The sequence below is a fragment of the Psittacula echo genome, assembly GCF_963264785.1.
Source record: "Psittacula echo genome assembly, chromosome: 3".
In the NCBI taxonomy this organism is placed as follows: Eukaryota; Metazoa; Chordata; class Aves; order Psittaciformes; family Psittacidae; genus Psittacula; species Psittacula echo.
In genome coordinates this window covers 21,755,957-21,777,592 of record NC_137736.1, presented here as the reverse complement: position 1 = coordinate 21,777,592, position 21,636 = coordinate 21,755,957, and the positions used below count along the sequence as shown (strand labels likewise).

Below are 21,636 nucleotides of genomic sequence, written 5' to 3'. Positions count from 1 at the left end.
TGGCAAAGATTTCTTGAGCTCTAATGACTATGGGCAGGTTTTATATTTATAGAGGTCTATTTCTTGCTTTTTCTGAAGTTGCTTTCTTCAAACATTTCAATCTCTATTGTTGCTGATCTTAGGAAATTTTATATAGACTAGATTGTTCCATCAACCCATCATTCCTTGGCCATCTTAAAGTGAAATTAGTTTTTGAAGCAAAAAATAATTTTAATCCAAGGTTCCATAGTTTAGGGGTGGCCAACTTTTTTAATCCCTCACATCAAAGTCTCTGTGTAGGGAAAAGTAAAGTCATAGCAAACAGATTCTGAGAATAGGTGAAGAAGAGTATATAAAATGTTCCTGATATGCAGTGAAAATAGAAGGGTTCTTTTGTTTGCAGATCATCAAATTCTCAACCTTTTATGGTGCACTTCATTTTACAGGGCTTCAGGAGAAGAACTAAAAGTCAAGGCTTATCTGCCAACAGACAAACAGTTTTTGGTAACTAAAAATGGTAAGGCTGAAGTTTAAATGTAAGTGTTCTTAGGATTGATAGCGTGGTTGGCTGTGCTATCAACTCTACTGATTGTATTGACAGGGGAAGCAAATAATCTTGCATTTTGAATGCTTTGGCTGTGCAATATTAAAACAGCTTTTCCTGCACATCTAAAGTCTTTTCTTTAGACCAGTTGTTAGCAGGGCTTTATACTAGTAATGCAGCTTGCCTTGATGAAGCAGAAATGTAGTTTAAGCACTATAAAACTCCTTGTGTGTCTTTCTCCTGTCCTTCAACTCATATTCAGTGTCTAAAAGGAAGTTGTGTTTATTTTCCTTTTTCTTTCAGAAAATCAGATTATTGAAGTGTTCCCAAAATGTTTTTCACAGTGATGCTTCTTGTTCAGATATGTAATTACTGTCACTATCCCTGTCAATAACAATAAAATACAATTTTAAATAAAATTTTGATAGGCTTCAATGCTATGTATATAGAATACTTTTGGTGACTTCCTCTTTAATGGAAAAGACAGCTAACGTCTTGGCACAAGCATGCGGAAATAATTTTCTCAAAAGATCTCATGTCAAAATGTGTCAAAGATAATTCCATTAGATGAACCTTTAGTTTGAAGAACAGCCTGAGGAGATTTTTAGCTGCAATGGGTTGTATATTGTGCTTGGGTTTCACTTGCTGGCTTTTGGAGTCTTGCAGTGTGCTGTCATGTGAAAATGCTTACAGTAGTGCTGGACGCTTTCCTAAGGTGGTTATGATGACTGGATGACCAAGTGGTCAACTTTGTTTCTCTTCCCCCTGCCACTTTTTCCCCCTTTCCCTTCCTCCCCCTCTCCCTTCCTGCACTTCCAGGACCCTTATTGATCTGATCCTTCTATTTTGAAACACATTTCAAAATAATGTGTTTCCTGCTGATGTTGACACATTGGCCTATCACCACTAAAAGTGGTGTGCTATGGGTTGAGGCAGGGAGCCATCCTACAGATCTCATTTTGGAAGTCTTTGAGGTACTTCATTGTGACCTTCACACGCCTATCCTCCATTTCTGAAAGGTCTAAGAACAATTTACAAGTTCTGCACTTCATGCAGCAGTGGCGTTCCCCCCCCCCCATTAGTATAATAGGAGCATTTTTTACATTGTCCTTGTTTATGATGATGGAAAATTTCTGTTTCGCCTTAATCAGATCTTCATTTTCCCTTTGACTGTGTTCTGAAAACTTTGTATAAATCTGAACTCATATGGCTCTGTAATGCATATAACTGAAGTTATTTAGAATAACACATGAATTCTAACGTTTTCTGAACTTGTATGTGTTAATCTATAATTAAACATACCTAATATATAAATAGGTGTTACAAACTTTTAGCAGAATTGTAAAGACAAATCAGTTCAGTAAACTGATGCTAATCCAGGCAAAATTATACTTCAGATAGAAGTTGCTTAGCAATACAAAGAAAACTAACTGGTTGTTTCTAGTTGTTAGCAAATGAGAAGTTAATTATTTTCTAGTTTTTAAGAATTTGGATGAATGTGCTCTAATGGGTTACAGAAGAATGAACTTTTAAGTGTACTGTATATGAAATAAAATGTGGTACAGCACGTCAATATAATTTTAAGTTCATGCTTTTGCATTTGAAATACAACTTTAGGATTCCTTAAATAAGGATATATGAGAGACATTTCTGAAGTCCCCGTAGGATAATTTCTGCTCCAGTCTGATTTTGTATAGGAATGACTGCATTCATTTTGTTTTGCAATTTTTTTGCAGTGCCATGTTACAAAAGGTGTAAGCAGATGGAGTACTCAGATGAGCAGGAAGCAATTATAGAAGAAGATGATGGTGATGGGGGATGGGTAGACACTTTTCACAATGCAGGTATTCAGCCTTGCTTCAGGCTTTGCATTTGGTAATCTGAAGGATTTTCATTTTCCATTATTAGAAAGCAAAGTCTTTCTTGCGTATGTTACGCTGCCAGCCACCCACTTGATTGGTACATGACTGCTCAATATTCTCTTATAAATGACCTGTGTAGTGGCACATTCCTTTGTAAGATCTGTGAAGAGAATGCTGGTTTCAATTATTTGTTTGAAGAATATGCAAATTTTTTTTATATATATATATTTTTTTTTTTTTTAGTAAGATTGCATGTGAAACACATCAAGATCTTTATCTTAATGATGACCTCAACTGACTTAATTATTTCAGTGTTTCGCATTCTTTGTCAGAGCAGAATCTTATTATGCATCTCAAACAGTACTGGGTGAAAGCAGCAGTAAAACTAGAAGGCTAATGGAAAGGAACTGAAGAGTTGATACTATGATTTGGGATGGTTTTTAACCCCAGTTCCTTGCTTCCAAGATGTTCAGAAATACTCATAAATGCATGCCTTGCTCATGAAGTTGAGTTCTGTAATTGTGATATGAATGCCTATCCCGAACTCACTTATATGAAAATTCATTAAAATGAAAATTACTTTGCAGTTTTCCATCAACAAAAACCTGTATGATGTGTGGGGACTGTGCTGTTGTGCTCTGTTAGTGGTATGTTTTATGCATGTCCAGCACCAAGCATGCTACCAATACCAAATAAACAGCCTTTGAAGTATCAAAATTGTTGTGAGATATAACTTGGAAAGATCATATGCTGCTTTCTGAAATCTTGGCAGCCTTTTTCTATACTATTCTGTAACAAAGAAACAAGCTTTTTTAACACAAACCTCTTGTTCAATCAACAGGTATAGTGGGTGCAACAGAAGCAGTTAAGGAGATCACACTAGACAGTAAGGTACTTGGTTCTAAATTTTCCTCTTGCTTTATTACAAGTAATAGAAGTCTTACCTGCAGCAATCTAATACTGCCCATGAAAGATTAAATTATACTTTGTCACTAGATGTGTTACAGATATACAGTGACTTTCGGAGCCCATGATTTTAGTCAAAGCATGCGCATCTCCTTCTGAGAGATGTTTACTAAGGCAGTGTTCTTTTTGGAATTCCTTTAGCCAGCCTGCTCTTGTGCCAGGCATCTACACATTGAAAATGAAAGTATTGCTTTTTCACAAGTCAGTAACATCTGGGTGGAAGGAATACCTAAAAGTGATCACTATTTCTGCAGAACAGTACTTGCAAGATGTCATCATAACTCATAACTGCTATTGTGTGTTATGAATTGAATTTCACTTCTAATATATTGTATGTTGAAAAACTTGCTCGTTGTACAGCTTGGATCGCAGGTGCAGTCCAGAAAGACAACTCTCTGCTTATGTTCTATTTGGTAAAGCACTTCACAACTTAGTTTCTTACTGGTTTTGGTGTTTTGGTTTTCTAATGAGGAAACCTGCTACCTGATACTTACAATTGGAGCAGCTTTCATGAAACCCATGTAAACCGAGACCTCCCCTTTCTGAATTTCATTAGGGTTGTCTCTTGGGTTCAAATGCTGTGCATAGGCCCACAGTCCCCAAAAGAAAAAGTTGGCTGAGGGCTTGGATTAGGACATACAAAGTCTTAACCTGTAGATTAGTCATAGCTGCTCAGTCATTGCCTTTCATTTAAGATAGGTGGGTTTTTGAAAAGCAGTTACAGGCTGTTTAATCCCATGTTTATTTTTCTTTGCTTAGCAATTAAATCATTCCAGATTACAAAGTCAAAGGAGAACTTTTAAAGTGGATTTTTAATGTCATATTAGGACTGTGAAACTAAGATTGGTTAATAAGCAAATATTTGAGTTCAGTATAGTCCTTAATATTGCAGAAATTATTTTTCTGGTTCACTGTATGTCCTGGGGCTGTAAGGCTGTGTAAATGCAGTGTCATTAAAGCAGTGTTTTCAATTTAAATTATAAAGGAAAATATAAATATACCAGATTGTTCAGCATCTTGTGAAGATGATGATGATGAAGATGGAGAAGCTGCAGACATGGAAGGTATTTCCTTAAATTGGGTGCTACATGATTTATTTCAGGCCTTTGATTAAAGCAGTACACTCTAAGAAAACACTACTCTTTCTTTGCATAGAATACATGCTGAAAAATTCAGCAGAAACATGCTCTTAATCATCTTTTGTATGGTCTTATTGATGCATGTTTACTCTTAACTTGTGTGGTTTTGACTGGGAAATTAATTTGAGTAGCAGAACAGATCCAAGCAAGTGTAAATTTTGGATTTAGTACAGCTTCCTTCCTGCTTCATGCCCACACTTAACTGCAATCTGCCTACTTAAAACCACTTGAGGATTGCTCATCATGTACTTACTATAGTACTTACTAGATCAAATCATCTTGATCAAATTTCTATTAAAAAAGGTATAGTGTGGTTTGGGGTTTCAGAAGTTTACCTGAATTAAACACCTTTAGATACATGTAGAATGTTTTAAAGGAGTTGTTTATGAATGAGAAATATGATGACTAGCTACAAGCTGAACACAGAATTTTATGGGTCTTCTTTTCAGAGTATGAAGAGAGTGGGCTATTGGAAACAGATGATGTGAGTGAACAGTTCTCTGTCTTGTCTGTTGTAATGCTTATTACCAATATGAGCACAAGCAAAGTAAAAATAATGGTAACACAAATGGATTATATAACAAGCTTGTTATGAGCAGTGGGATTACCGAGCTTGATTTCCTATGGATTTGTCTCCTGCCATCCTACTGCAGTAACCTTAACTCTTAAGTCCTCAAAGACTTAGATCACAGTCACTTTGTGGTTTTTTGTTGATCCTTTTCGCTCCACTTACACACAGTGCTGTACTCGCAAGAGGTAAAAATACACAATTATTCTTCAGGTTTATGTGTGGAAGATGGGTGACTTACAGGTTCAATAGATTATGCTGATACATCAGACCGTCATGAGAGGAAGAAAAGGGCATTGTTATTCCTGGTGTTCCACTAAGGTCTTCATAAATGCATAAACTGAGACCTCTGCCTTCTGAATATCATTGAAATTGTCCCTTGGGTTCAAAAGTTATTGGTGAAAGAAGGGAGGGGGATGTGACAATATAATTGCATTTGTAGTTGCAAATTAGACCTTTTTTAAAAAACAAAAAAATCCTCACCAAAACCAAAAAGTACTTGGTGGGAGAGAAACTGATACAACTAATTTAAAGATAAAAACAAAACCCAAAAGCCTGTGGATTTTTTTAATGGTTAAGAACATTAATTTCTGTTTTAGAGCTTTACATAACTACTTAGGATGAGAAAGGAGGAAATCCAAACAAGACTATACTAATGTTGTCATTTTTACCTTGAACCAGGCAACACTTGACACAAGACAGATTGTAGAAGCTAACAAGGCTAAAGTTGATGTTGGAGGGGAAGATGCTATTCTACAGACTAGAACTTACGACCTCTACATCACTTATGACAAATATTACCAAACTCCGAGACTCTGGTTATTTGGATATGATGAGGTATAGATCTGTTGGGTTTTTTCTACTTCTGTAAAATTAGGCTCATGGTGTCAAATATCAAGGCTATTTTTTTTTCTTATTCACGGTAAAAATTCAAGTGAAAAAATGGGGACACAATCATTGTCTAGTCAGGGTTGCAGACAGGACTTAGGATACTTGCTGGAAGTAGGAATAATTTCACTGGAAATTGTACTTGGTGATCAAGCATATTTGAAAGGAAGCAAATCATGCTCTGTCACTTGACTGAATTCACTCTGTAGAGGTAGTAATAACCCTAGTAAACTCAGTCAAATAAGCAGGTTCGTATTTTCATGATCTTCAGAGGGAGGGGATTAGATAAATCACTCTCCCTTTCATGACTAAGTTTCTTGAGTTAAAGTTGGTTAGGGTTTACAGCTCAAATACCTAGATGGGAATCTTAAGTGGGAACCATTGAGATGGTTCTCAAAATATATTGACTTTACCATTCATACAGTTTATTAAAACTAAATTTGTTCAGTGCTATTTCTACACCATAGGGATCTTAAGACACTTGGTTCTTTCCTTCAGACCTGTTTTATATTAGATGCTTACAATTTATGGTGCCTCATCTATTAATGATGTTAAAATTGCTAAGAAGGAGCAAAAGATTCTTTGTTAGTAACGGTTTTGTTCTGTTCCGTTTTCCTATATAGCAGCGGCAACCTTTAACAGTAGAGCATATGTATGAAGATATTAGTCAAGATCATGTCAAGAAAACGGTAACCATTGAAAACCATCCTCATCTTCCTCCACCTCCCATGTGCTCAGTTCATCCATGCAGGTAAGTCTTTGTTTCAGGTCTGATTCAGTATGTGGATACAAGGCACTTCACTGGTCTTGTTATGGATTTGGTTCAGGTTTTCTGGATGCTTCCACAGTTGGCTGCTGTAGTGGTGTGTCAGCTTCTGAGGCAGTATGAAGGGAAGATCTTGGTGATTCCAGTGCTTAACTGCTGCAAGCGTATTCTGCAGTTACAACTGTCTCCTCTTGAGCTCAACTTGCTTTTCCTCCACTTCCCAGTGGACTCCAGAAGATGGCAGACTACTAGAACTCTATAAAAGGAAGTTCTTCTATACTTTATTTGCTGCTATTTTTGGGAGGGTAAAAGTATAATGTATACTTTGGGAGCAGAAAAAGCTACTTGAACATGAAATACCTCTTTATTTTGTAATATCTGCCTTCTGCTCCCCCAGAAGTCCCTGAAATCTTATGCAGATAGAGGTCCTCTAATTGCTGCACTGAAATACTTGTTGAACACAAGTGCAAAACTCACATGTGCTTTTAGGGTTTTTTCTGTTGCATTTGCCACATTTCTCACCCAAGACGTAGGGAGTCTGTAGTCCAACTACCTGCAGCGGTATTGTTTTTTTCCTAGGTCTTTGAAAAGTGCCTTTTCATCTTATATGTAAAATCATTTTAGGTGTCTTAATGATACAGAGCCAGTATCTTAAATGATGTAACTCCTCAGCTTCTTGATAATGTGAAGTTCTTAAGAGATACAAGTTTTGGCTTTTATCTCTTTTTAAGAAGAGAGACACTCTTTGTAGTCTTACATAGGTTAATAATAATAAAAAAAGGTCCTAATTGCCCCTTTAAGCCTTGTAATTTCTTTTGACTTAAAGAAACACCTTCGGGATTCGTGTCACTAGCTGAGGTGTCAAATAATCAGTTTGTTGACAAGTTTGTGGTAGTTTTTGCAGACTCAAAACGTTCTTGTTTCTGGTTTAGGAATGACTTGATCATAAGATTAGTCTTGGGAAGGGTATACTATTCTTTAGAGAGAGAGCAAGGGAGCTTTGCACCAAGGAGTTTATGGCTACCTTTGGTGGTCTTATGAGGATGTATATTCGTGGACTTTGTCAATGTGTATCTCTTGATTCTTCCAGTTCATAGTTCTTTACTGCTTTACAAGAGTCTTTGCTTTCACCAAGTAGTCAGGCTTGTATCTGGACAATCTGAGCAGAGAAGCCATTGTACGACTGGGAAATAGTTTTTTTTCACAGTTAGTGGACTTACAGAAAATCTAAAAGTGGTAAATTTTATTGTTGGTCTTTAAATCATCAAGTTTAAGTCTACACTAATACAATACGGTTTTCACACCTGTGGAAATGTCAGTCTCAGTGCTCAAGAGTAGTACAGGGAGCAGAACTTAGAAAACTGCTAGAAAAAAAAACTGAAAAGGAATAGAACAGATAACAGCATAATGCCTCTGCTAATATGTGGGACCACCCACATATTGAATACTGCAGTACAGCTCTGGTCATCCGTTCTGTAATCTGTGAGGTGAAGGAAGACTGAAATTGGAAGAGATACAGAGGGATTATGCAGGATAACTGAGGTTATCCTTCTTTCCCACAAGAAATGATTGAATAACCTGAGACACTTCAGCTTTAGAAAAGGCAGCTGAGGAGGTTGTTACAACTTCAGTGACCTTCATTATGAATGCCACAGAAAGTGAAGTAATGAGTGGTTTGTTTTTTTTCTTTTTAGTAGTAAACTGGTGACATTGGATGCTAGTCTCTGGTGGCATGTTCAAAGCCAGAAGAAGGATTAAATTCTGCACACAGCACCTATTTAAGTATTTATTTAAGCAATATGATGTTAATGAAAGAAAAGTTTGTCAAGACTTGTCACAAGGGAAGTTACTAGAATGCTTCAGAATTAGAAAGTCCCTGGGTTGTACACTGCTGGAAACTAGTACTTTCGAGGAAGCATTACTAGGTGCTTGCTCTGGCCTCTTTCTTGAGTACATACTGTAAGACAATAAGCAGGACATGGTAGACCTCTGGTTTGGCCTAGAAGGTATTCTTGTACCTTATATATATCAGTCTTAATATGTAAACCTGTTAGTGACTTTGACTGTCTTATTGTTTGCTGTCTGCATGGTTCTGGGCAGAAAAATGGATACAGCATTTTGTGCAATTAGTGTTTTAAACGAGTGTCAGGATGTATCTAGGGAGGCTTAGCAGACTGACTAGAAAGATGATTTATAGAAGAAAAGAAGGGAAAAAAAGCCTGAATCCAAGGCTTAATTTCCTGATTGCTGGAAGTCCTGCTAATAAATCAGTTGGAAGAAGCTCATGTAGTAGATGTAGGCTGAGAAGATGTTCAGAAGAAGCAGAGATGACCAGATATTTGGGTGTGGCTGACTAGGTAGGCCTGTGGGTTTTATACTGGGCTGTGGCTGCAATGTAACCTGTTTAATTTTGCAAATACCTTTGTAGAGCAAGAACTTATTTAATACTAGATTGTGAATCTGGATTGAGAGTCTTCATGGATGAGAGCTCTGTGTGCATGTGTCACTTCCTTCACTTTAGGCAGTGAAGTGCCAGTGTCTTTGTTATGTAATCCACATCTGCACTTGAAGAAATGGTTTGTATCATGAGACTTATTCCAATTAGTCTTTTAAGCCTGAAAGAGGTGTAGATATTGTGGTGAGACAGACTTGTTGGTAGCCTTAAATGCGGAGGAAACTGTCTAGTGCTTCTCAAAAAGCAATCTGTTTGACTGGCAACTGCTTAACATTGGAAAGGTTTGAAAAGGTCATCTTGATACTGTGAAGAAAGAGGCTAACAGTATATCTAAAATGGAGGATTTAAGTTATGTTCTCTTACTCTCTAAGGTGAGCTATTCTATTTTGTTAAATTGTTAAGGCTAATAGCTAAGAAGGTTTGGGCTTCTGAGGTGAAAAATGGTAACCAAAAATGTTGGTTTGTTCTTAATTTAGCTAGGAAATACCACTGCTTAGCTCTGCTGCTATTGCTTTCATGCATGTCACAAGAATTGTGTAATGTTGGGTATTTAGATGGTCCTAAACTTGGTTGTTTCTTGTGACGTGTACATCACTGTGTCATGCGTCAGAGAAAGGAAACAAATAGCAGTTGTGTGCCACCGTCAGCTGTTCGAGATCGCTCCTATTTTGAGTAGTTAGTTGAAACTGTTCATCTTGCAGCTCTGCTGTAAGTTGTAGTTCATGTCAGCATTTTTATGGGAGTAGGAGGAACACAGTCAACTTCCTCATTCATTCCTGCAAAGTGGTTTAATTACAATTCTCAACTTTTTTTCATGTGGGTATTATGAAGGGACTATCAAACTAGTTAACTACTGAACACATTTGCAGTTAGATCTGAATTACTTGCACTAATTCCAAGCACTTATTTTCTTCTATTTCGAAATAAATGGCAATGGATTTCTGGACTCTTTTTAGTTCTTATGTGATCTCAATATCTGCAGGGAAGTGACTAGAAGCAGCTGCAAGGATCAGCAAATTGTAGATCTTGAGGTTAACTGTTACGGATTCTGAGTGTCTTGCCTGATGATAACATTTGTGGGTCATCCACACCTGTCTTAGTGTGTTTGAGCAGTTACAGACACTTAATTGAAGTAATAGGGAACTTTTTTTTCTTGAAAATATGCTGTCCTAAAACGTCTTACACTTTACTCTCTTTAATGGAAGGTTGATAGTTGTTATTCACTGCACTGAAAGTCCTCTGGAAGGCCTTTTATCTCTAGGAATTGCAAGGAGTTGAGGGGCAGGAGAACTGATTCATTTCGGGTGGTGGTTTTTTTTCCTCATATGTCGGGAAGGCTTCTATTTTTTACTTTTCTGATGGTATGTATTTCCCTTCCAGCTGATATTCAATGTCAGTATATCAGGTGTGCTGAATACCAGTGTGAAGCTGTTAAATATTTTGACTGACAACTTTGGTCTGTTGCAGAGTAGGAGAGGGGTTCTTCAGCAGGAAAGCAGACATTCTTGATGAAAGCGTAAAAAGTCATCTAATCAGTCTAAGAAATCAGTTTCTTTCTGTTAAAGAAACTTATTGTTAAACCCTTAATATATGGTTTTAATTCTGTGTATCTCAATTTATTTTCAGTAGTAACAGAAATATTTCTGACTTTGAACATGAATAATAAGTCCATTACATTACCTGAACCACATCAAAAGTTAGTTGATTATACCAGAAAGTAAATTAGGTGGGTTTAATAGATGTTTTAAATGTCTGATCTATTTGATAGCTCAAGCGATCTACAGACAGGTCCTGGAACAAGCATTTTAGTCATCTGAAGTTAAGAGTTATTTCTGGGGGATTTTTTTTTTTTTTTTTTTTTAACTTCTAAATATAAGAGCGATTTCTAGACAGCAGGATAATTTAGATAAAGTTTCTTCCAAAGTCATCTCATTTCTTTCCATTGGGAGGTGTACATACTTCATATTAATTCCTCAAAATATTCTTACAGAAGGAAATTGAAACAGGAAACAAACATTTGAAGGTTTATAAAGCATCTGCAAATCTTTTCATGAGTAACTGTATGACAGTAAGAATGACCAATACTGTGGTCATTATGGAATTTGAGATATCTAACTAGTCCTTAGAAAACTGAAAAGAGCAAATGTCATGCAGATGTATGAATTTGAGTGAGTATCCTGTTAAAGACTTCTAATAGCTTGTAGGGTGGCCTGTGCCAGTACAAAAAGTAGCCCACTGTTATGGGTAAGGTTGAAGCTGGACAGTCCAGGTTCCTATATAGAAGCAGCTGGCCTTGGCACCTGATACATGGCACGTGTGCTGCAGGGGCATTATGAAGATTCAGAATTGGAATCAACTGTGGGGGTCAAAGACCAACAGCACAGCAAATGGCAAATGCTGACCTTTAGTATTTCTCCAGACTTGCATGTTCCTGTTCACAGCATGTCCTGGTAGCTTCACAACAGCTTCCTTCCTGTGTTTGCAGCCACTGGCAAGAGGTACTTTGGAGGTAACTACTAAATGCCAGTTACTGGTCAGCTATTTAGATTTGCATAATGGTATCAAAGCATGGTCAGAAAGTTATGCAACCTTGTCCTCAGTAGAATCATAGGTTGTTTTGGGATTGGTATTTTAAACTACTGCTGTTAACTAGCTTGCAGTGTTGCAGAGGTGGATATCCATGGCCCTATATGATGTCACTGATAAAGATTGCCTACAGAATTGTAAATTTAAAACCAAGTTGAAGTGTAGAGAAAAGTAAGATGAGTTGTACAACTTGGGATCTTGTGTTAAATATATAAATAAAACATCAATTAACCACACAGTATCCCTTCTGATTTGATATGACATTCATCCTTTGGTTTATGGGACATAATAAATACCCTGAACACCAGACCATTACTTCTGAATTGTAATTGGTCATTAAAAGATTTAAAGTCTTCATCACTGGAGATATTCAAGACCAGACAAAGTTCTGAGCAACCTGTTCTAATTTACTGCTCATTGAGCAAGGAGGATTGGACTAGATGATGACCAGTCTCTTCCAACCTTACCTATTCTGTGATTCTGTTATATTCCCAGGATCAGCTTCGTACAAAAATGTCATGTTCAGTTTTACAGTATCATTTTTGTATGTTTTACAGTAATGAAGTTACGAGAGAGAAGCTGGCTTAGAAACTGTTGATCTGCCATAGAACCCAAGTTACCGCCAGAGAAAGTTTCCATACCCTAAGTCAGTCTCAGAGCAACAATTCTGAATTTATGCAGATTTAGCTTAGCCTGCCTCTCCTAGGAAACTACAAATTAAATGTTTGATACCTCCTAAGCTCTACAAATTTAAGAGTACAGCAGAGGCAGCTAAATAAGTTGCAGCAATTTCTAGGCATCTTCTTCAGAGGTCACCTGGGAACTTCTGGTGACTTGCTGCTGGTGAGGATTACCTGCTAGAGACATACCTGGTGGCTTCTTTGGCATTTATCAATTAAAAATAGCACTAATGACAAACAGTATGTATTTGTTATTGTGACACCCCATCTACATTGTAGCATAGAACATTTTTCGTTTTCCTTGTGAATGTAAAAAGTTGGCGAATAACTTTACTTACATCATGTAATACTACCTTTCAGTTACTGTTGGGATTTTTTCGTCAGCAGACTGAAAGGTTCCTCTTGCTGCTTCTGAAGCTAACAGTCCAAAACCATTTAACTTGCACAAAACCTAATCTTACCGAGATGAAGATAAGCTTACTTTTTCCTTAAAATATTTCCACTGTTTCTGATCTGTTTTTCAGGCATGCAGAAGTCATGAAGAAAATCATTGAGACTGTTGCAGAAGGTGGGGGAGAACTTGGAGTTCACATGTATCCTTTTTCATTAGTGCATGATATTTTCAAAGATTCCTTGTCGTGTAAGGAGCTGTTATCTCAAGGTTCCTGGAATGCAGTTGTGTGTGAAAGCAGTAAATGACTGCTTGTGGTAGCACTGACTAGAGTTCTGGGATTAATTCCTTTGTGTGAACAAACTCTGTTAATCAGTTCTCATCAGGTGGAATTGACGGGACAGGATTGAGCCCTTGTTTTTAGGGGTGTGAAGCTGTAAGTATAAAAATGAGTATGAAACTAAGATCCCAGTGGAGGATTAAGCTGGAGGTTCATAGGCTCCAGCCAGAGTATAATCACTCCTCTTGGTATAACAGCTTCTGTATTAGATTTGAATCTGAGATTCATTTCTGAAAGATGTCGAGGTCCCATTGTTCTCTACTCTGCATGTGAGCAATATCTTGGTAACAACATTCAGCTGAAAAAGAAGCAATGAAAATCTACTGAAACAATTCTTAATATCAATATTGAATGCCTCACAATTAGAATTTTCTTTTGCAAGTTGACTGATCTTGGTTATGCTTTGTAGTAATTGATCCCATGCTTTCTGACTAAAGAAACCTTCATGTTAGGAGAAAATGAAGTGTGTCCTTTCAAAATAATGCTGCTGCTGTAAGGCAAGCAAGGGGACACATTACTGAGCAGCTGTGGGCCCTGAACCAGTAATATTCTCTTTAGCTGTATGAGTTGAGACTTGCTCAGTTTGTGCAGCAAGCAGCTGAAACTGAACTGGAAAATAACTTTTCTATCAAGGTAGTTCAAGTCTTCTACTCCTCAATAGTTAGAAATAACTTATTTTCAAGATTTTTGGTTACTTTTTCTGCTATTGCTTAACAAATTGAGGGTTTTTTAACAGCCAGTTCTTCCCTGGTTTGTGTTTGTCAAGAAATGGTCCGTGAGACTGACATGTGAAAATAGTAGGGTTTACTTATGTCCAGTACTTAACTGTCAGCTGAAAGTAGTGATTTATTTTAATTTTTACTTTGCTGTCTGCCTCAGTCCCAGGTGGACAAACACTTCAGTTTATAATTATTGCATATACTCCACACTGCAGATTCAGGCCCAACGTGCATTTGAAGGTAATACACACAAGGGAGATTAGGAAAGTCTCCTCTACAAAGGCAGACTTCTTAGCTTAGCAAAGCTAGTCTTTCCACTTTCCCTCATTGACAGGAAAGAGTTATTTCAAAAGATGATTCAGAACAGGAACCTATTTCTTTTTCTGAGACACTGAGATGCTGAGGAGGAGCTTGCTTTCCCTACAGCTACAGGAAGGTAGCTAGGGATTAGCCTTCCTAGGTTTAATTCACCTTAACATTTGTTAATAACAAATGTGAAGTATGTAAGTGGGATTGCAAATATTTGTGTACTGTTTTCTAAGATCTGTTGAATATAACTCCTGGTTCTCTGCTTCAACTTAAAACAGGAAAGTCTGTATGTTTGGGCAAGCATCAGATGTCATTACCAGAGTTCTGCTGTATTAATTTCCCAGTCTCTTAACATTATAATTGCTAGGTGATATTTTCCTACTAGCAAGAAATAGTGTTGAGCAGACCATTGAATGTGACTTTTTCTTTGTTTTACAGGATTTCTATCTATTGCATGTTTTCCTTAACAAGAAACTCAGGTACCTTCTTATTTTCTTGAAATTTGTACAGGCAGTCATTCCAACGATAGAATATGACTACACAAGGCACTTTACAATGTAACTAAAATAAGAAGTGTCTCCTGTAATTATCAGATCCTTTTTTAAATAACCCATCCATGTGACTTATACAACATTATACACAATTTCTGTAATTAACCTTTTATCAAGTTGATGCATTAAAATAAAATGTTCCATTACCAGCCTTTTTAATAAAAATCTTTGTGTGTAATATAAATAAATCACTTTCATTCCTATACAGACACTACACTAAGTGGTGGGATTTTTTTTTTTCTCTGTAATTCCTTCAATTTGCTTTCAACAGAAGACTATTTTTGTCTATATTAGAAGCTAAAATCTACTTTCCTAGTAGAAGCCTAATGCTTTTGGCTTTATTGTTGATTCCTGAAAATGTAAAGATTTTATTATTATTTTTCATCTCAGTTAACTTGAGAATTATGTGAGGTTTTCCCTAGTTAAGAATGCTTATGTTTCCACTAGCTGGAGGGGGATTTAGAAAGCTGAAAAAATATACGTGATCATCTTGTAGGAAAATTTAACTAATATAGCTGTAACTAACCAATCTCTAAAAAGTGATTTAGATTTACACTTGAACAAGACTAGTGTTTTGGGTTGGAATTTTTGTGGAGACAAAGGAGTAGTATTATTAGTATGTAGTCTGTTCATCTTGTAATAAAGGCAAAAACAGTCTTATTGACAAAATTACAGCTTTTAGGTAAAGAGAGAAGATTGCTATGGTAAAGCAAGGTTCAGTCTTGATTACTTTTATGCCTCAGCTACACTAGCTGGTAGTCCAATAGCATGATTTCCTTCTTGGGGTAAATATACATGGAGTTGTTTATGAATTCAGATATTGCAGATGTATCCAGGCTTTAGCAGCTGCTTTCTGCCCTCTAAGAAAGTAAGTTTTTCATTGATGAAAATGTGAGGAAAGGACCATCATATATATATGTGTGTGTGTGTGTATTTATTTATATTTATTAGGTTCACTTAAACTCTGTTTAGCTTTCAGGTCTCCCAAACATACATCTTGCATTCTGCAAGGTAATCTGAAGTTGAGTGTCTGCAAGTGACTGAATTTACTGTTGGGTGGGAAGGTTGGTTCCTGTCCTGACACAACTGGTTCCCATCTTGACTGTCCTCTGTACCATGCTCTTACATGACAGCCTGTAATCAAGTTCTGTGTACTATGTTTAAATTGTCTTTCCTCTCTTGATATCTATCTTCACTTCCTCTTTCCTAGACAATATCTTAAGCAATGTCTATGTAAGTGAAGACTAATGCAGCTGAAACCTATTAAAACTTAACCACACCCACTGAGTCATGCCATAGGATTTTCCTTATCACACTAATCTCCAGTGTGTTTTGGGTCTTTTGGTAACAAAGGAAGTAGCTGTACTCCACCCAACAAACAGGGGAGCTGGAGGGGAGCAAGGACAGATTGTGACTTAAAATAACCTGCACTGATGCATATGTTTTTTCGTTTGCTCTGTCAGAATCTTTTGAAACATCATTCTTCCTAAAAGTTGTCTCTCCTCTTTTAGGAAGATTAATTAGTCTTTCACTGGTATCCAGTATGTTGACAAATACCCCATTTTAGTTTGCCAGGCTGTTGATGGAAGTATGTGGCATGATATGTGTATATTTTTTTTTTTTTAACTATAAACTGATGAAGGCCTTTTTCTCTGACCCTAGCAGAAAAACAGGAGCAGCAGAACTGAAGAGAACTTGGTAGCAGCTTCCGTCAGCACTGTGATATTTAATGTCCTATGGCATTTGTAACAGAAATATCTAGTATTACAAAACCTGATGTGCGGTGACTAATATGCGGAGCTCTGCTTGGCTGAATATCAAAAGTGGCTTTACCATGGCAAGCAAATTTGACCTGGGTACACTTGCAGCAGTTGTAACATATACTAATCCTATTCTGTATTAAAAATTCCTGTTAGAAGTGAAGATTGCTGCTCTAGGAACTGCTATAAGCGTATGCATTAATTGTCTCAATTTTGCCACTACATCAAAATAGCTCTTGAGAATATCTGCTCTGCTGGAGTCCCTTTCCTGCTATGCATCTTACAGTTCTTGTGGCTCTTTATTTGCTTTCTACATCTCTATCTCTGGGTCTTGGACATTGAGTACATTCTAATTTACAGGTGCTGCATGCAGTGAAGACATGGGTGAAATTATTATTCTACTGAATCTGAACCAAAGTTACAGGGAATGGGTTACGATGCAAGGGGAGTAACCTTACAGAGATTTTAAAATAATGATCATGTCAAACTTCAGATATCTAGTCTTCAATTTACATGAAATACTTTTAAAATGCGAAAAAAGACCCGCTTTCAATAAAAATAAACATAGAAGACGAAAGCAGTAACTTCCAAGTGATATCTGTATTTGGCCTTCTAAAAGTCTAATCAAAGTCTAAATTATAAATAATGTAGGGTGGAAATAGTGTTAAAGAATGAGGGTAATTTCAACTTTGGCCTGCTGTGACTTCATTTCTAGGTGTGGGAAGGTGGAGCTTGTTTAACCAGCTTGCAGGCAAGCAGCCTGATCCATTACTTGGGAACTAGAATGTCATGAGTTTGTTTGGGTGTTGTAAAGGCTGTAGGGACAGATGCATTTTAGTCTTACCGTGAACAAAAGCTTACTGATTTCATTTTTCTTCCTGAAACATACCTATCTGCTGCCCTACTGGAAAATAACCTTCTCTGCTAGTAACTTGTAAGGATTATTCTAAGTCTACTTTTTTAAAATTAAAAAAAAAAAAAATATGTGGGTGTAGAAACCATATGAAGGAAGAAAAAGTTAATTAATCTATGGCATTATACCTAATGTTGGAAGTAGATATCTATACAACTTGATAAGAGGCTCTCTTTTTTTGATAATCCACTTTCAGTTCCAACAAGGATTTATGATAAAAATATGCAAATCTTCCTAGCTGCAGACTCTTGTGATCCTCTACCACCTGGTTAATGTCATGTTGTGGGCACTGATAGTCTTACTACTATTATTCTCTACAGAAAGCAAGCCAAGTTGAATATACTGCTAGACTGACTTAGCACGAAGGCAGCTGGTCTGATTTAGCATGTCCATTGCAAGTCTGGGCAAATAAATATATCTCTTTATAAAGAAGACAAACTGAAACAGAGAGAACACAGGTGTGGTGCAGAGTGTGAGCAAAATTCTTTGTGGACACTAACTGAAAATTTTCTGACAACAATTAAACACATGGGGGGGGGCGGTGGAATGGAAAGGGGGAAGGCTTCTTTTGGGTCAGTCCAAAATTTTGAGTCAGATGTTATTAATGTAGTTTTCGAAGAGAGGAAGCTGATGTGTTCTCCTCTCTTTCTGTTCCTTAAAATGAATTTTTTTCAGACTAAAAGCCAGTGGTCTTCAGACAAATTTGTTAAAGCACTGAAATTCAGTTTTATAATGTTTAGAAAATTGCTTCCTTTTTATTCCTGAAACTGTTTATTGAATTCAGCATTTCTGTGCAAATAGTTTTAGGTGCTACTAAATAATGGGGTTTGGCAAATGTATTGGCAGGAGAAACACCCAGTTTGAACCAAGGACACTTGCTTTTCTCCTTAGAAAAGCCAAGAGGTTTAAAACATGTGAATGTGTTTAGGTTTAAATCAACATGATTATGTATCTTCTGAAGCCTTTAGTACCAAAGCAGTCTGAAATACTGTTCTACATTCTTACTGCCTTGTAGCGTGTGTATTGACCACACAAGTTACACAGCCTGCCTTCCTGTAACAGCTTTGCAGAATGTGTTCTTGTATGAGCTGTCATCAAGTACAAAATGCATATATGTATTCCTTTTGAGCAATTTCTTGTCTGAAAGAAAGTCTACGTTTTCCTGCCATCTTTTCTTTTTGCCTGCTTGTGTGGTTTTCAACATAGTACATCTATTTTAAAATTGGAACATGAGCCGTTTCAAATTAACCTTTCTTGGCTTTAGTGTCTTTTTGCAGAAGTGAAGATATTTATCTGATGGCTTGTGTTCCAAGTTGTGCCTGGCAGATTTGATAAGTGTTCCCGCTGGCTTTTACCTACTTCAGAACCATGTGTTCACTGCTGATCAATAATTAACTCCTTGTTTGCCCATGAAATCCTTTCGCCCTGCACTAAGCAAAGTACGCTTGCTGGACATGGTGCATCGATTTGTGTGTTTGAGAGAGATCTATGCTAGGGCATTATTAGCAATCAATTCAATAATTGTTTTACAACTCTTCTCAATACTAGCTCCTTCTCAGTCAGCCATTATAATACAATTGTTAAACCTGATGGCAACCATCAGGATATGGATGCCTAATACTATTTAGGATAGTGTTTGTGATGAAATAGAACCAAATTTGTTTTGGGTGCTAATCTGTAATTTGCAGAAAGCTGCAAATCACCACTTTACAGCTCCTTTTTTAAGCTGTTGTCTGTTTTTGATTGCTTAAGGTCAGCCAAAGCTATTCAGGGTAAAAAACTGGCAATGATAGATACTTCTAAAGGTCAGCCTTGGAGCAGTAGTCTGAAATACATTCTTTTAGTATGTTCTCACATGTAGCATGACACATGTAAGAATCAGGACCATAATTACTGGGTGTCAGGACAGACAGTAATCTTCCCCAGTTAGAAGATGAAGGTTTTAAGTGTTACAAAGTGTTGCTTATGATTCTTTTTCCATGCTTCATTTTCATTTGGCATTTTAATATCAGTAGTACATCCCGAAGATCCTGCTTTGTTTTGGGAATAACATTGTTCATTGTGCTGCAGAGATTGTTTTGCCAGTATGGACTAGACTCATGCTCCTCCATGCATGGCTTTTGCCCACAAGTTCATTTGATGTTGCTGGTGACCAAATGTACATTTGAACACGTGCGTAAGCAATGAAGATAAAATGTGAAGTTTGCAGGATGTGCAGTGTTGTGAGGATGATGATCACGGCTAAATATGTGAATAGACAATAAAGTTAGATTGTCTTGGAAAACTTCAGCCTGAAGAATGTATTCTGTAATCACTAGTCATTTGACTAGTAGTGATAGCTTGCAGGCAACCAATGCCAACTAAAATATTATGTGTATGTATTAGACTTTCACCATGTTAGAGGATATAATTGCAGATATTAGAAATTAATGGTCAGGTAGAAGGGAACAAGGTCTTTGGATTATTAATAATGTTTTTCAAAATACAGTGAAACTTCCAGAAGTTTAGAGGAGTCAATGTGATGCAATAGCTTAAAGAAGACAAAACCCAAAATAACAACACACATGAAAAAGATAAACAAACAACAACAACAACAAAAACCCAAAAAAAAACAAACAAAAAAACACACCACAACCCACAGGCTGACCCAGATGATTTCATGCAGCTCCATCTCATATTGTTCCTTCACTTCAGGAAGAGGACAGAATAAGGGAGTAGCCTTCTTTATAACAGTCAGTATTATCAGCCACCTTTATGAAAGTAATTTCACTGATGTAATGCATTTTGAGTCATTTTACCATTTGAATGGTACTGTGTGATTCACCTACGAAGAAATTTCAAAAATACAACCTTCAAATTCATCGATATGGATAAAAGAGAAGTAACTGATGTCAGCTTTGATGATGGTCACAGTTGCAAAGCAAGGGGTTTCAGCAGGTATTCTGGGTATTAACTTTTATCCTGCAATATTTTAGCCTTTTATTACAGGGAAGAAGTAAGCATTAAAAGCCTGCCTATAGTGGAAAATGCAAACAGTTCATTCAACAGAATCACAGAAAAACTTTTCTAAAGTGTATTTTAGTTTCATCTCCCCAGCCAGTCACATAGGAATACAAAAAGGTCTTCAAATCCCTGTATGGGAAGGAGCTTTAGGAACAGCATTGTAAAGCCCAGTGGGTAGAGATTGGACACAAACACAAATCAATTTCTGTTCTGATAGAGATGTATGATATTTTCTGTATGCTTCTGTATGAATTTGAAGACCTGGAGATGAGATAAGCTAAGTTAAAATTGAAGGTGGTTTATTTTTAGCAGAATGGGCCAGGAACTTCAGCACCAACTTCTTAACATCAGTTGTGGATCAAAGGAAGGAATTGTCTATCTGCCCAGAGATTTCTTTCATGAAATCTAGACTATAGGCATTTTCACAGCATCTGTCAAACTCTTAAGCACCAGCATAGAAATAGATCCTGAGCCAGATTGGGACCGCAGTAGAAAATGAGACAAACATAAATTTGACTTAAAAAATTATTGAAGTAGTTTACTAAGGATTATGGTGAGTTCTTTAAAACAATAATTAATTAGTAATGGAATACTGTTGGACTTTGTTTACCTAAGATTTTCTCTTCAGTATCAGTGCATGCATTCTGGTCCAATTTAATTGTTGCTGGATTCTTAGGTTTATATCTATTTCATACATAATGTGTCAAAGTGGTTCATGGATTAACTCCATATATATGCAATAGGTGGTAATTAAAGTTCAGTATGCTGCCTTGAAGCTCCTCCATGATGTCTATAGTCTTATGCTGTCCAAGTGATCACAATTGTTTATTGAAAACATTGTGAACTTTTATCCAGGAAGAAACACGTAGGGATATTTGCTTTTTCCAGTAATCCCTGTGTACAGGAAACAATCTCAACAATTTTCTTGTTGTTTTGACAAACTTCTCAGCACTGGCAAAACCAGGGAAACATTTTTGGTGATACAGTTGACACTGGTATTTAGCTTATCAAAAGATATTTTCCTAAAAATTTCTTTTTGGATACATGTCAACAGTTCCTAATCCAGACTAGATTAGATGGATTCTCACTATGGGCAAGTCTTCAGGCTGACCTATTAGCTGCCACTGAGAAGCCTGTTCGTTATCCATTACCTGAGGTACTTGAGAGTGTAGTGGGAACCAAACAAGCTGACGCCATGTTTGGAAGAGTTACTTACT

At 36.8% G+C, this 21,636-nt stretch overlaps 1 protein-coding gene across 5 annotated transcripts in view; it reads left to right on the top strand.

The window, feature by feature from the left end:
* The window catches only part of ATG3 (autophagy related 3), a 29,862-nt gene that overhangs the window by 7,612 nt on the left and 614 nt on the right, over window positions 1-21,636 (top strand). For 2 of the 5 annotated variants that reach the window (XM_080612485.1, XM_080612484.1), the window contains exons 4-12: window positions 426-496; window positions 2,260-2,367; window positions 3,227-3,276; window positions 4,337-4,415; window positions 4,940-4,974; window positions 5,740-5,895; window positions 6,570-6,697; window positions 12,958-13,026; window positions 14,672-14,908. In XM_080612485.1, the coding sequence (XP_080468611.1) occupies window positions 426-496; window positions 2,260-2,367; window positions 3,227-3,276; window positions 4,337-4,415; window positions 4,940-4,974; window positions 5,740-5,895; window positions 6,570-6,697; window positions 12,958-13,026; window positions 14,672-14,753 (778 nt within the window). In that variant the 3' untranslated portion in view covers window positions 14,754-14,908. Of the gene's footprint in view, window positions 1-425; window positions 497-2,259; window positions 2,368-3,226; window positions 3,277-4,336; window positions 4,416-4,939; window positions 4,975-5,739; window positions 5,896-6,569; window positions 6,698-12,957; window positions 13,027-14,630; window positions 14,909-15,715; window positions 15,743-21,636 lie in introns of those variants that run through there. The other 3 variants (XM_080612488.1, XM_080612487.1, XM_080612486.1) reach the window with 3 other exon arrangements.